This window comes from Lissotriton helveticus, chromosome 7 (assembly GCF_964261635.1).
Source record: "Lissotriton helveticus chromosome 7, aLisHel1.1, whole genome shotgun sequence".
NCBI lineage: Eukaryota > Metazoa > Chordata > Amphibia > Caudata > Salamandridae > Lissotriton > Lissotriton helveticus.
Window position 1 is genome coordinate 441,874,877 of NC_136068.1, and position 15,622 is coordinate 441,890,498.

Sequence of the window (15,622 nt, forward strand, 5' to 3'; positions counted from 1 at the left end):
TTGATGCTGTCTAGAATTTTTATGAATGCTTTGACTAACTGTTTGTTGTTTGTTGGCATATCTAAGCAGGTCAGGATCTCATTATAATTAGTGGATATTAACCAGGTAAAAAAAGGTTTTAATCAGTTTTATTCCACCTTAGTGAATATTCATTCCGCCTAGCCAAGATGGGTTTGGGGATTATGACGCTCTTTCTGGTAGACCTTGGTCTTTCCATGGGAGTGTAGTAAAGATAATTGCATGGTTACTGAATTCCGTCATCGTGATGTTTATTTTAGTGGAGGTATTTCCCTGAGTTTTAGTTGTTAATATATGGTCAATAGTCGAGGAAGTCCCTGCTCTAAAAAATGTGGGGATCATTTGTGCATTAATAGAGTGCTCACCAACAATCAGGCCCTTTACTACCTTCTAGTTCAGAGCTAATTTCGGGGGAAGCAGTCAGGGATAGTCAGTCACAGCTATTTAGATCTGTTAATGCCGAATATCTATTATTAGTAGTGAAGATTTGTCTCTCCATCCTTTATAACCAGTTCTTCCCTATGTTCCTCTGATTGTGTACTCTGTTGGAAAAGGGTCCTAGTGTATGTAAGGGTTGGTAGAAAAAAACCAATGGGACTACATACATTTCTGAGCTAGAAGTGTGACCTGTGGAGAGATGGGCTAGCAGTTCGCCTACAACAGATGGATTATAAAAATTTAACACAACACGGTCACCGTCAATAGCTTTCTCAGATGTTCCTATCCTGGGTACCCTTCTGGCCATGATTAGGTGCTCACAGGTGAACAGTGGAAATGTGGCAGTCTTAGTTAACCAATGCCTCGATTTATCCATCAACTGGGTGGTTGTTTCTTGTTGCTCTACGCTAAGGGTCGGTACATTTACCATAACCATTTCAAATGGGCAGGCAGCTGGTGGAAGATTTAGAAAATCTGTTTTATCAGGTCCTCTATTATTCAATGTCCTATTACCGTGCCCTTTAGGCGATGACCTACCTATCGCAGAACTCAGCGTGCCCCCCTTTGAATGCCACTCGCATGGGCTGTATTTTGTGCGGCCCTCCGCGCCTCAGGGCTCCCTATTTCCACAGGTGCCACCTGTCCTCGGTTTGACTCAGAAATGGACCCACTGGCATCTGAACATATAGTGGAAATAAAAGCAATAATATGTGTATGTTTTTTGGGTCATGACCCACCGATTCAAATTTCTGAATGGTTTTAGTATACGCCGCATTTGTCTATACAAAATGTAGATTAGGCCGGATGGTCAATGCTTTTGGTGTGTGGTTGACGGGTGGGAACTCCTCATATCTTTCCTGCTTGTATAAGTATACGCTGGTTTTGGACAATATGTTTCAGAAACTGAATGAATCTTTCTCATCAATATTATTTGGTACCATTCTTTTATAATACTCAGGCATTCCCCTATGATTCCATATAAAGTAGCCTGGATTTACTTTTTTGCTATTTCTCTTGCATGACTGGTTCTGGCATGACATTGACTGCTAAGTAAAGCACTGGGCTCAGGGGTATGGTGGCAAGAAGTTTTAAATGTCTGTTCTCTTAAAATGTCCATCTTAGAAAATGACAGATATTGATCCAGATTAAATCATATTTGGTACTCACTTAGTGGGTGGATGTCTGAAGTGTTGGCTGGTCATCACTGTTAAGACTGATGGCATTAAATGGATATTTTCTGATGATATGACAGTTTTATGTATTTTTATTTGACACATTTTTCCCGCAGGAGTTTTATATAGCGCAAACTTGACCAGAAAGTATCAGAGGCCTTCACATGATCACCAGTTGTGTTACACACAAACACATTCATTTTGTTAAGTACGGGGAGATTACTGATTTGCCAAGAATCACAGGATATTAAGCATCCCTACCGAGACTCGAAACCGGGTCTCCAATATCACGGTCGACACTAGCGTTTAGGCCACATCTTCTCCCTAAAGCATGTTATGGTTCTTTACTTTACATCCCTCTCCCTGACTGGTGATAGTGACAGTACCACTGTAATATTGGAATTTCTATTTGTTTGCCATGATCAATTTGTATTTTGTGTTAATAATAAAAAACAGATGCCTTACTTCAATATATATATAAGTTACACATTATACACCTGATTTCAATATAATGTATAGTTCTTTGCAAGCAGGTTACTATTATGCATTCACTACCTTTTTAAAGAGCATACAGCTTAATAGAGGCAGGTTGGACGTTATAGGACACCTTATATCCTTAGACCTCACAGCCAGATGGGTGGGACATTGCCTAACTTTGCTTATTCTGACTATTTGAAATTAAAATATAGTTCACAAATGTATTGTATCTCAAAGTTGGGAAAGCTTTAAAAAAATATATACAAAATGTTTTTAATGCAGAAATTCCACTTAAGGGCTACCTGTACCAGGAAAAGTCTTGTACTAAAAAATGATTTGGTCAAAAATGCCTCCCATATACAAAGCTATGCAAAGCCCTCAGACTTTGCACATTCTCAAGGTTGTGAACCTCAAGCAACTTCTCACAGCTGAATATCAAATCTGCACAGTGATGCTTAGGGTCTGTTGGAGACAGATCACACAAGTGGACAACACGTTTTGGACACTTCCTAGGAAACATCTGCGTGGAAACCTAGGAAACGTTTCATGTTCTATAATGTCCTATTTCTCTCTCAGCCATCTCTGCATCCAGATGGAGAAACAGGAGACATTCATAGCACGGCTCCCACTAAAGATCATCCAAGGTGTCCCGTTCCTCAAGTATTTTGCTGATGGTTGGGCCCAAGTGGAGAGTTTCCAGGCTCGACCAGATGACCTGCTTATCTGTACCTATCCCAAAGCAGGTGAGTTCCTCCATTGTCACACTAGCTAAAGGAGTAAAGCTCATTCTGTAATTAGGAAAGGTCATTCTTATGCAATATTTTGAATCCCACGACTTCTGGGTAACCACCTCACTCACAGTCTCAGCTTTGTTTTTCTGTGGCGTAGCTTACCTATTGAGATGCTAAACTCCAACCAAATGAGGGCCAGATTCTCAAAAATGTTGTACATTTACTTAAGAGATATGTGACTGCATTTTGCTATTTCAGTACATTTATGATTTGTTTCAGAATTCTCAGAGTAATCCTGGCGAGCTGCAACAGTCATATATTCCCAGGAGTAAGTTCTCTGTGAAATCCAAGTTGCTCAAAAGTAAATGCATTTTACAACCCACGCATCTGTCCCACGCAGCTGTCTCAAAGAAATAAATAATGTAATTATGAAGGCAAACCACAGGGAATATATTCTTCTCAAAATTGCACCAGAGAAACCCAAATGACCCGCTATCTGGGCATACCACTTAACCTAGTTACCAAGATTTAAAAAAGAGGTAAAAAGTCAAACAATTCCAGTAATGTTCAGTATCTCAGTAGAAAACTAACATACTGTATCATCACCATCAACAGCCAAAATAAACATTGTACGACCTATAACTTATCTCACCTACCAACCAGTATTTAAGTTTCAACCTTTCCAGGGGTGGCTCCTCCGCAATAGCGAAGGAGCATCGCCCCACAGCCCAGTGCCAGCCGATGATAAATAAATTGCTAATACCACAATGTTATTATCATTTTATTTATGCTGTCTAAGCCGCGCAGTGAGAATTGGATGGGAGGAGTAGTGTGCACTTATAAGGCAGACATGTGCACTTATGTTTCTCCAAATCAGCTGTGTTGCACAGCTGGGTTGGAGAAAAGAGCAGAAAAGCCACAGGCTCCAATGCACTGTCTGAGCAGCAAAAGAGGCTGCTCAGACCAATTCTGGCGCTGTTCTCCTAGCATGAGGGCAGTGTCTGGATTGGGTGGGGAACCTGTGCCTTGAAGGCCCATCCGCTTCCAGCCTGATGAGAGGAGCAGCGAGGCAGTCGGCAGCTGGAGGAGACAGGCAGGTAAGTCTTTTTTGATTTGATAATATTTTTGCCCCCTCCTCCCTCACAGCCCTCCTACAACTTTAGATAGGCGGCCGCCGCCACTGAACCTTTCTTTTCTACTCTGTATACTTCCCAGATTGTATCCTATCTCAGTATTCCTAAAAGCCTTGCATGAAAATGAACCTGATACCATCTTTTGAGCAACGTAGATTCACAAGACTGACTACTCATAGTACCTTCACTTCCATCAGCCACCTCGGAGGAACCATTTGCCATGCAGTCTGATGAAACCCCTGAGTACCACACTAATAACGTTTCTTCCCCAAGCGACCCAGCAATTGATAACTCCCACTACCACCACCAATTAGAGTCTGAGGGAGGAATTAACAGCTTAGGACACACTCAGGAACCTATAATAGAACTCCAGGATCTGAAAATATTATCCTGGAATGTTGCATGTATAAAATCCAAGTTAGTTGACCCCCCACTGGTGTAAGATAGTGGATGACCTCCATTTATGCCTACTGCAAGAAACCTGTGTGGTTGGTTGTGTTCATAGGGTGGGTTTCACTACATACAGTATTGAAGCCAAGCAGTCAACTGTTGGCGGCCCAGCGGGTGGCCTCCTCACCTGGGTTAAAAACACTCTAGCCTGCAAAATCAAGGTCCTACACCATGGCTCTGAGGAAATACTTGGGCTGGAATTATCCTCTTGTAAAGGTAACTTTCAAGTTAGGTTCTTCAGCATTTATAATCGCTTTAATAGTCTCCATAAACCATCTGGCACAGTAACAATGCTAACTAATTACCTTGAATCAGCCAAGGGCAATCACCGACTCGTAGTCACAGGCGACTTTAATACAACATTTGAACCTGTTGACTACATGGAGGACCTTAATTCAGATGGAGACAAAGCCAGGGGGATTGCAAAGCTCCAGATACCACCCATTAAGAAATGTACTAGGGTGGGGCAACAGGTTCTATAATTTACTATTAGTTTTGGGGGTCTGAGCCTGCAATGGCCGGATAGATTGTGACAGAGAAGCATGTCACACATTCAAGAGGGGGACAACTAGGATCAGGATTAACTATATCCTCGTCGATTTGGAACTCTCTGGACTAGTGTTAAAGATATGGTTGTTTTAATCAGGGAAGACAGCAACCATAATGCACTAGTTTTCACACTGTCCAGAACAGCATTATTACATGAACACTCTTGGTCCAGTAATTACGAACAATAACAACAAAAGAGTTAAATGGCCCAGGATATTGGCTGATCCAAATGCCCTTCCTGGAATATATTTGGAGGTAGAGCAGAAGCTCTCATAGACCTGAGAAATACTGCCTATAGGATAGATGACAGGTATATATACAGTAGGGGTCATGCCCATTTGGAGGTAGAGCAGAAGCTCTCATAGACCTGAGAAATACTGCCTATAGGATAGATGACAGGTATATATACAGTAGGGGTCATGCCCCAGTTACCCTCTTATACCTGGGCAAAGGACATCAGCGATGTGGAATCGAAGAAAAAACGGTGTAAAGGGATCAATCACAAACATTTATTTTCAAACAGTACAATTAATCACCCTGCTTGCACTTAAAACCTATTTGTAACAAATTAATGTCCACTGTTATAACTTGTGAATATGTCAGGTGACGGGGCAAAACACAATATAATCACAATAAACTGATACATATATCAACTTCATATATACACCATGTACAATTCATTACAAAAATCACACACATATAATTGATACACTACATATATACAATATATACAACATATACAAACATACAAATATAAAAAATACAAAGATATATAAAAAAATCAATAGATAGTTCCCCTACTGAGAGCAAAGCAATCAGAGTGTACACTTATAATTCAGTGTAGTACACTATAAGGTCAACCCTTTTGCACCTGAGAGATAACACCTCAAAAAGAATATTTAACAAGGCGCTTTCTTTCGTTCCTACAATTCCAAATGATGGACCTCCTTTGCAAATGTCGATGCAGGCGCGGTCGCGTTTCAGCCCGTAAATTCTATTGGCCTCATCAGGACTGGGGGATCAGCATCACTGAGTAGGAAGGCAATTCTCTCAGACCAAACAGCTGGTGGGGACCAATCCCACTGCCACCTTGCCGAAATTGGCCACAGGGCCCTTAAGGGGCTGTATAACGCTCGTGTGATACACAGTCAAATCCTCTCGGGGAATAATTCTTGCCGGGAGAAATGTACAACAGGAACTCAATTCCTATATACCCATTTCTCCTCTGACTGTTTGAGAATGGAGGGAATTAATCTTAATTGTCCACTGTTTTTTACTGTCCAAGTAGCTTCTTTCTTTCTTTATGGCGACGGGTACTGCATATCCCAAACGCTGTTCTCTCTGAGGGGGTGCACACTCTGTGAGAAATTGATCGTTCCGAACAGGCTGTCTCTCTGTCTTTAGATGACATCATGGCCACATTTCTGCAATTGACCACCACAATAAGACAATTTTTGATAATCAATTTAATAGACCTAAGCGAAAAGTAGCACCTTGGTTTAATAAGCCATGTAAAAAAGACAAGGACGATCTAATTGTGGCAGTGAGGCTGAAATCTCCTACAGACATAAAAAATAGCAGGAAGCTATATAAACTGGTACAAACAAAGGCAAAAAGGGACTGGGAGTCAGAAAACTGGAGCATGCTTGTAGAAGCCTCGAAGCAAAAGAATAGCCAAAAGGCTCACCCAACATGGAAGTAGAAACTGATTTCCATTACAGCCCCATGTGTGGGCGGAATATTTTGAGCAGTTATATGCTGGATATTGGGTTCCATACGACCGAGCCCCACAAACGAGACTCCTAGATTCAGTAATAACCGAGGAGACTACGCAATTTGAAGGGGACCCCCTCTGGAAAATCTACAAGGTCAGGGAGGAGAGGGGAAATAAGAACACAACATGAGAAAAGTCTCCCTCTTGACCTATATTCCTTATTCACTTAATTTAAACAAGTACAGAACGTGAGCTCAAAGAAATCCACAATAACCAAAAAACTCAAATAATTAGCAAAAATATAATATTTTACTTCATTTCTTTTATCAAAAATGTTTTCATCATCATACTCTTTTTATACGTTTTTTAGCTATATATAAATAATTCAACACAAAGATTTTTTTTAAAAACATAATATAATCATATCTCAGTGGAAACACAATAAAAAAAGAAAATCCCCAGGTAGAGAAACAAACCAAATTCACACACCACCATTCATACCACACTCTCACAATCCGAGACCAACCTTCACACTAATTACATATATCTGGGGAGCTTAACTACAGAGTAATATTGTAGTATAGATGACCAAATACAACAACTGCATATAGCAGAATCTAACAAGGTCGGCGCGTTTCGGTGGCTGCAGAGTGATGGGATGCCACATTCCTCAGGACCTGCCAGATATAGAGCCTTAAAAAGAGCCGCTCAACCCGGGGAAGAAAGCACAACCTGAAACAGTATAAGGACAATAAGAAAGACTAGCCCACATGCAAAAAAATAAAATTAAAGCGTAGATTGGACCATATTACTAAATAATCACAAAAATACTCGAAATTACCATTGCTTTGACGTTAGACATGAGGTGTCACTTATATTCAATTGATCATTAAGAAGAACCACATCAAAAAATATTCATACGATGCTTTACGTAGTCTTAGGTCTGACACTACAAGGTGACTCGTATTTGCAATTTCGAGATATCTGCTCCTTGCCTGGTGGAAGAGGTCAAAACTGATTAAAATTGCCTCTGAGAAGGGGGGCGCTAGAGGGCGCACGGCAAGATGGCCGCACTTATGTGAGGCTCTGCCAGACTGAGCACACATCCTTTTAATATGCGCCACATCCTGCTTCTGCCACCTAATCTTTCGATGGCTGCTTGTACTTGACAACCTGCAGCACTGATTCGAACCGTTCCCGGTCGTCGGAGCCCTCTGGATGCAGACACTGGTGCATCCTTCCGCTGCCGAGATCTTTGCCTCGTGACGCCCGGAGCTGGCCTGTGACTGCCGAACCTGCCTGGAGCCTGGCGTGGGTGGAGCGGCCCGGCGGCGAGTGGAGCTGTGCCCCGGACGCGTGAGGGTGCTGCCGTTCTTGCTGGAGCGGAGCCGGAGGTGATTCTGATGGCGTGTGGCAGCTCTGCCCTCCGGAGCAGTCCGGCTGGCTATGAAGGGCTGCGGCGTCTGCCTGGGCTGGTGGCGGTGAGTGGGGCAGCGGCCTAGGGGAGGAGGTGGCGCTGGGCTGGTCTGGGCCGTGCCGTGTGAGCTGCGCTCAGCGGGGGCGGAGGGTGGTCCGAAGCGGCTGGCCGGGGGCAGCTGGGTGATTGCGCCCCCCTTGCGCTTGGGGCGCTCGCGATCGGCTGAGCTAAGGGGCCCCTTGAAGAGCTATATTGTTTGAACATTGCCGGTGAAAGGGGGCCAGGTAGTGAAGGACATTGGGGCCTAGTCCCGGTCGACATTGATTCGCCTGTGAGAGTGCCCACTCGGCGTAGGGATTTTCGCTATTAAAGGGTACTAGGGCCGACGGCTACTTCTGGTTTCTAGTAACTAGCTCTGGAAGTGCTCCATTTCTCTCCTTATGCTATAACATTCCAGCACGTGGCGCTCTGTCTCTAGCTGCTTGGCATTGACATTCAACTGCCAGCTCTGTCGCCATTACAGAGGCCCGGTTACATTTGGCTTTAGTTTTTCTTGACTGTTGGCGACATGGGCAGACTTGAGCGGAACCAACCGAAGCTCAACTTTGATACGCGCAAGACTGCAATGTCCTCTTCACAAGCTCCATCCGACGCTGAGACGGCGGGAGCATCGGGGAGAGCGCCAAATTTGGAGGCCACACTCATAGCTATGCAGAAAACATTGCAGTCTATTGAGGGAACCATGGAGGCAGTGAACCACAGACTGGATCACATGTCCACGTAATTTGACAGGCAGAACGAGAGGATGGGTGAGGTGGAGCAGAGGGTGTCAGCTGCGGGGGATGGACTTGCCACAGTGACTGATAAAGTATTTAGCATGGAGCGGGTGTTGGCAGTTATCCAGGCTAAAAATGAGGAGTTGGAGGGGTGGTCCCAACGCAACAACATCCGCGTCACGGGGCTGCCGGAGTCCACAAATGTTGGCAGGATGGAAGATTTTATGGAGCGATTATTTGTGGAAATATTTGGTTCTGACCAACTGTCTCGAGTGTTCATTGTTGAACGTGCGCACCGCTCCCTAGCGAAAAGGGCAGTGCCTGGTGCGTCGCCCCGCCCCATCATTGCTCGTATCCTAAACTACAAAGACAGAGATGTACTGCTACGCTTGGCACGAGAAAAGGGCACCATAGAATACCAAGGTAGCAAATTGAAGTTTTTCCCTGATTTTACTGTGGCTGTGCAAATAGCGCAGAAAGAATTCAATGGGGTGAAACAACTCCTCCGGGCAGAGGACATACCGTATGCCATGTTGTATCCTGCTCGGCTGCGGAAAGGAGCGCCATCGGATAATAACATTTTCACGTCACCGAAAGCTGCCATGGATTATGCTAAAAAACAGAAGAAGAGCAAGCGCGACTCTGCTGTGGCGCAGGAGGGAGATGGGGAGCTGAATGAAGACAACTGAATGTACTCCTGAGCATACCGAATTATCTGATGATATCTGGAATCTTTTCAAGTTGGAACTGCTTTCCTTCACTGTACTAGTCACCTTACTTGCACTGGAACATTACATGGCTTATGCACTGTTGGAGTTGTGGCTTTGTAAAATTAAAAGTTGAAATTGTGCTCTAATGCTTATGTGCACTACTGATGGTATTGCGGAATTTATGCACTGTTGGGGATAATTTCTTATGTGGCCCTCAGTTTGAGACTATGATATTATACTTCCATGTCGTGGTGATGGTGTTGTAGAATGAGCGCAATGTTGGGTTAATGCCTTTTGAGAACCGAAGTTTGACATTAACTGCTTTCCTTCACTGTACTACTCACCGTACTTGCACTGGATCATTACATGGCTTATGCACTGTTGGGGTTGTGGCTTTGTACGATTCAAAGTTGAAATTGTGATATTATGCTTATGTGCACTGCTGATGGTGTTGCGGAACTTATGCACTATTGGGGATGATTTCTTATGTGGCCCTCAGTTTGAGACTATGATATTATACTTCCATGTTGTTGTGATGGTATTGTAGAATGAGTGCCCTGTTGGGTTAATGCCTTCTGAGAAGCGAAGTTTGACCTTATGATATTATGCTCCTGTGAGATTACAATGGTGCTGTGTTGATGTATGCTTGTGCCTAGCTCCTCCGTTTGTGAGGTTTAGAAGATGCTGCGGCGGCGGGACACAGATCCATGGTGGTAGAGGTGGGTTGTCCATACTTGTGGCTTGGTCACCTCCCGTTTCTCCATTAACGGGAGTTTAAAGCCTCTTTGCCCCCACATATGGGAGTACCCCACAATCTATTCGAAGTTGGGTCGGTGATGGGGAGTTTGGGGGGTTGGAGACGGCTTTGGCAGGTTGGGGAAGCTGAAGTGGGTGGGGGGTGGGTGGGGGCGGTTGGGGGATTCCAGGGTTGGTTCGGGACTACAGCTGAAGTGGGTAGGGGGTCAGAAGGGGTGGACGGTGGGCTTGGGGCTTGTTGGCTGACATACTTTTTGGACCCCGGGGGGGTTACCGCATGCTCCTACTTGGTTTGTTGTTGTGAGCTCAGCGTTTGGTACTGGGAGGTGGGCTCGATAGCTATGTCTAAAGGTCTAACTACTGGAGGGTCATATGGATAAGGGAGGCAAGGTTACTTGGGTCACCTGGAATGTGCGGGGGTTGAACCGCCCACAAAAGACTAGGCAGGTATTGGCATACTTGAACAGGCATGGAGTGCAGGTGGTCTTCCTTCAGGAGACGCACCTTCGGGGACGGGCAGCGGAGACAGTGGCCAGACAGCGGGCGGGTACTAGATTGGCGACAACTTATTCCTCATATGCTCGTGGGGCCATGATACTGATTAAGAAGAACATACCATTTGTGACGCTTCACGAGGATATTGATAAAGAAGGTCGATATATCATTTTGCATGGAAAACTGTGTGGTACGCTAATCACAATGGTCAATGTTTATGGTCCGAATATTGACGACCCTGAGTTTTATGTCGCCTTATGGAACAAAGTGTATGCTCTACCTCCCTCAGCAATTGTGTGTGGCGGGGATATGAATGTGACGTTAGATAGTGCACTGGATAAAAAGGATGACCGACACTACACAGCTAAGAGAGCGGCTGGAGCGGTGCGGGACGGTATGAGTGGACTTGGCTTGGTAGATGTGTGGCGCCTGGGGCACTCGGGAGTGAGAGAGGGTACATGTTACACGTCAGCGCATGATACCTGGTCACGAGGGATGTTAGCGGTTGGATGGTGAGGGTGGGTCATTTGCCTCGCACGTTGTCAGATCATGCACCTGTACTTATGGAGGTGGGGTTCCCATCGCATGCACCTGCACCTTTTTCGTGCACTTGCCACCTGGTGCCTTATCGGACCAGGTACTGCGTGAAAGCCTGAGGGAAATAATTGAAGACTATTTTGTCAGGAATGTTGGCTCTGTAGATGACATGGGTACTGTCTGGGAGGCCTTCAAAGTGGTGGTGCGCGTTGCGTGTATTGGTATGCAGTCTGGTGTGCTCAAATCATTGAGGGACTCCATGGACAAACTGGAGCATGAGCTGTTATGGCTGGAACGGCAGAAAAATAGCTGCAACCGGCGGAATCTCTGTTGGCTGAAATACGGTCGAAGGTCTCTGAGTATAATGAATTGGCTGAGCAGGAGGTCAAATTTTTATCCAAGCGTGCTAGGGCACGGTATTACGGTGAGGGAGGACGTCTGGGACGAGGGCTGGCAGATAGAATTAAGGAAGCCTGGGCCAAGCACTGCGGAGTACAAGAAATTAAGGATGGGGATGCTACTGTGACGAGTGCGGATGGTATATTAAATTGTTTTGTGCAATATTACGACCAAATGTATGGGCATAGAGAGACGGCTGGTGAGGACAAGTTAGCGCAATATTTGGAAGACATCGCGTTGGTCTGGCTGTCGAAGGGGCAACAGGAATTTTTAATGCATTACATAACAGAGGGGGAGTTCCGGGATGCAATTGCGGCTCTGCCGAACGGTAAAGCGCCAGGCACTGACGGCTTGCCGCCAGAATTTTATAAGGAGTATGTGGACTTACTTCTGCCCCACCTGGCGTTAGTATTGGAAGAGGCCTTAGAACAGGGACAGCTTCCAGCGACGATGAGGGAGGCCCTGCTGGTGGCACTTCCAAAGCCAGGCAAGCCACAGGATCAATGTGAGTCTTATCGTCCTCTGTCCCTGATGAACACGGATGTAAAGATCCTTGCCAAAGTGCTGGCAACGCGACTGCGTCTGATATTGCCCGTTATGGTGCTACCGGACCAGTCCGGTTTTGTCCCCCTCCGCTCCACGACACATAATTTGAGAGCTTTATTTGCGGTTCTCCATCTACTTAAGCCGGATCTTGCCGCGGTGGCGGTGCTACTGGACGCTGCCAAAGCGTTTGATTCCGTTGCTTGGCGATATATGATAGCGGTGTTACATCGCATGGGAGTGCCGTTTGTCTTCACGTCCTGGGTCACCCTACTTTACACAAACCTGATTGCACAGGTGATGGTTAATGGTCGCATGTCAAGTGTCAACACCCTTCTCTGTACAGAGAGGTACGAGGCAAGGTTGCCCACTCTCGCCCTTAATATTCGCCATTGTTTTAGAACCCCTAGCTTGTATATTGCGGCAGAGACATGCGGACACAGCGTTACGTTTTCCTCTCAGGTCACTTGCGGTTTCCATGTATGCCGACGACATGGTTTTGTATGTGCGGGAGCCTACTAGGTATCTGGAAGGAGTGATTCAGGAGTATATCTGGTTCGAACACTTCTCTGGTCTATCCATTAATTGGGATAAATCCATACTGTTGCCTCTAACGGACGTCACACAGCCGTTCCCGTTGGAATTCCCATTGGCATGGGCCACGGAACCTGTTCGGTACCTGGGGCTCTGGGTGCACAGAGATTCCGAAGAGATAATACGAGCTAACTATGGAGTAGCTATTTCGAAACTGGAAGATCAGGTGACTCGCTGGATTCGTCTGCCACTTTCGTTTGCTGACCGGGTCCCCCTGATAAAAATGGTGGTCCTACCTAAGTTTCTGTATTACTTTGTTAATATCCCTCTTGCCCTGACCTCTCATTTTTTTGCACAGCTTCAGTCTTTGTTAGTCACTTTGGCCTGGGGGGGGGGGGGGAAGAAGCCACGTGTGAAGTGGAACACTTTGACCAAGCCCTATGCAATGGGTGGATTTGCCGTGCCGGATATGCGATTGTACTATCTATGTGCCCAGGCTCATTTTGCTTCCTACTGGATTTCGGCACCACCATACACGCCTCATGTGGCACTTGAAGCAGGCGCAGTATATCCGCTACCCTTAAAGGCGATGATAGTAAACCCGCATTTGGTATATGAGAAGGGTGAAGTGGACACGGTACAATGTACTTTTAAAGCCTGGAGGGAACTGGGCAAACGTTCGAACAGACTACTGCTGTATGCGCCGGACATGCCGTTATTACATCATGCGGATATCTCAATGACGAGCAAAGTGGGGGCTCTGCAGCTGTTGCAAGCTGCCGGGGTGCACACTATGGGAGATACTTTTCCGGCTGCTCAGTTTCTTCCGTTACAAAACTTATTGGAACAGGTGACTAATGGAACCATGGCAACTTTCATTTACGTCCGGCTGCGAGCTGCGGTGCGCGCTTTATATCCTTCTTTCCCTGCAGAACCACCTGTACTGGGCGCATTACAGTTGTTATATACGACGACCACTCGTGTGAAATTAGTCTCACGGTTGTACCGTGCATCACAGGAAGATGAAGGGAGAGGTGGTGTGGCTGCGAGAGCTAGATGGGATTCATGTTTGCCTGAACCTTTGACGGATGATGAATGGTTTGAATGCTGTTCTATGACTGGCAACTTTGCAGCTAATGGTAATTTCCGACTCATACACTATAAATTCTTGCAGCAATGGTATTATACACCGGCACAACTGGCCAAGTATGGTCTCTGTGATTCGGCTGTCTGCATGCGCTGTGGGCTGTATGGAGCTGACTTTATGCACTTGGCTTGGGGGTGCGCACGTGTATTTGCGTTTTGGGCAGCTGTGACGGCAAGGTTATCTGAAATGACGTCAGTGGAAATAGCTACTGACCCGCGCATATGTTTGCTTGGTATGGCCTCTGGTGTGCCGGCGGGAATGAGATGATTGGTGGTAATAGCGTTGCAGATTGCCAAGCGCAGAGTGGCAGTTTGCTGGGGTGGGAGACGAGCGCCTAATGTGAAAATCTGGTTGCAGGAATTGGCATATTGCCGTGATCAGCTGACTTGCTATTATGAGGAACTCCCCTCTACCTCACGCCCGCGGGATGTTTGGGGCCCTTACACTGCCTATATGCTGTCTAAGCTCGCTGATGATTGATGATCACCACTGCACATCTTTGTACTCCCTGGCTGGTACTCTCCTGCCATTATTGACTGGACCGTTGCCCTCTGCCTTGTTGTAATTGTGGTGCTGATACCATGTGAACACTGTAACACTGACGAACGAAAGGTTGGTGGCAGCAACTTAGCTCTCTGGGAACCTATTGCTTTGCTAAACTTCACGCGCAGTTAATGGTTGTGATTGCTGCAGTACTGGCACGACTGAGATGTCAGCGCTGCGTATTATTTTATGCCTGCAATTTTAATTCAAAAATCGATAGCACTCACTAAAACTTACCGACTGTGTTGTGTTTTACATCTGTACCCCGCCCCGTTCCACCGCGGCTGGTGCCGTTTGTGTGGAGGGCGAGGCGAGGCGCCATCTTGGGTGGGGCTGGACCGGAGCTAGCGGTCTAGTTCTTCCGGGAGGCAGGGCATAAAACGATCTAGCGCCCAGGGCCCCTCGAAAACGAAAGGTTGGTGGCAGCAACTTAGCTCTCTGGGAACCTATTGCTTTGCTAAACTTCACGCGCAGTTAATGGTTGTGATTGCTGCAGTACTGGCACGACTGAGATGTCAGCGCTGCGTATTATTTTATGCCTGCAATTTTAATTCAAAAATCGATAGCACTCACTAAAACTTACCGACTGTGTTGTGTTTTACATCTGTACCCCGCCCCGTTCCACCGCGGCTGGTGCCGTTTGTGTGGAGGGCGAGGCGAGGCGCCATCTTGGGTGGGGCTGGACCAGAGCTAGCGGTCTAGTTCTTCCGGGAGGCAGGGCATAAAACTAAATGTGTATCCGGGAGCGCAGCGGACGAGCGCAGCGGGCGCGACGTATGCGCGCCGAAGTCGCGCTTAAGTCAAGCCCGTCTGCGTCCGTCCGCGGCCGACTGGGGCCTGGGGCTAGTACCCCTGGTCGATTTTATACTTACTCTTCCCAGGACCTGATACTGTTAAGACCTTCAGATAATTTATGCCCACTATTACCACCGTATGTACTAAATCGCGCTGCCACTTATGGCATCCTTAAGCCTAAGTATATAGCTGGTAAAGTTATGCATTCTAACCCCCGTTTATCTCCTCAACCCTCATTAGAACTAGAGACCATGCTTAAATGCTACTATTTGAATACTAGGTCAATGG

General features: G+C 46.1%; 1 protein-coding gene across 1 annotated transcript in view; it reads left to right on the top strand.

Annotated features, from left to right (window-relative positions):
* The first annotated feature begins 2,685 nt into the window (after positions 1–2,685).
* LOC144769109 (sulfotransferase 1 family member D1-like) overlaps positions 2,686–15,622 on the top strand; it is a 353,621-nt gene continuing 340,684 nt past the window's right edge. The window contains exon 1 of the mRNA XM_078653111.1: positions 2,686–2,848. Coding sequence (XP_078509237.1) covers positions 2,698–2,848 — 151 coding nt within the window. The 5' untranslated portion in view covers positions 2,686–2,697. The remainder of the gene's footprint in view (positions 2,849–15,622) is intronic.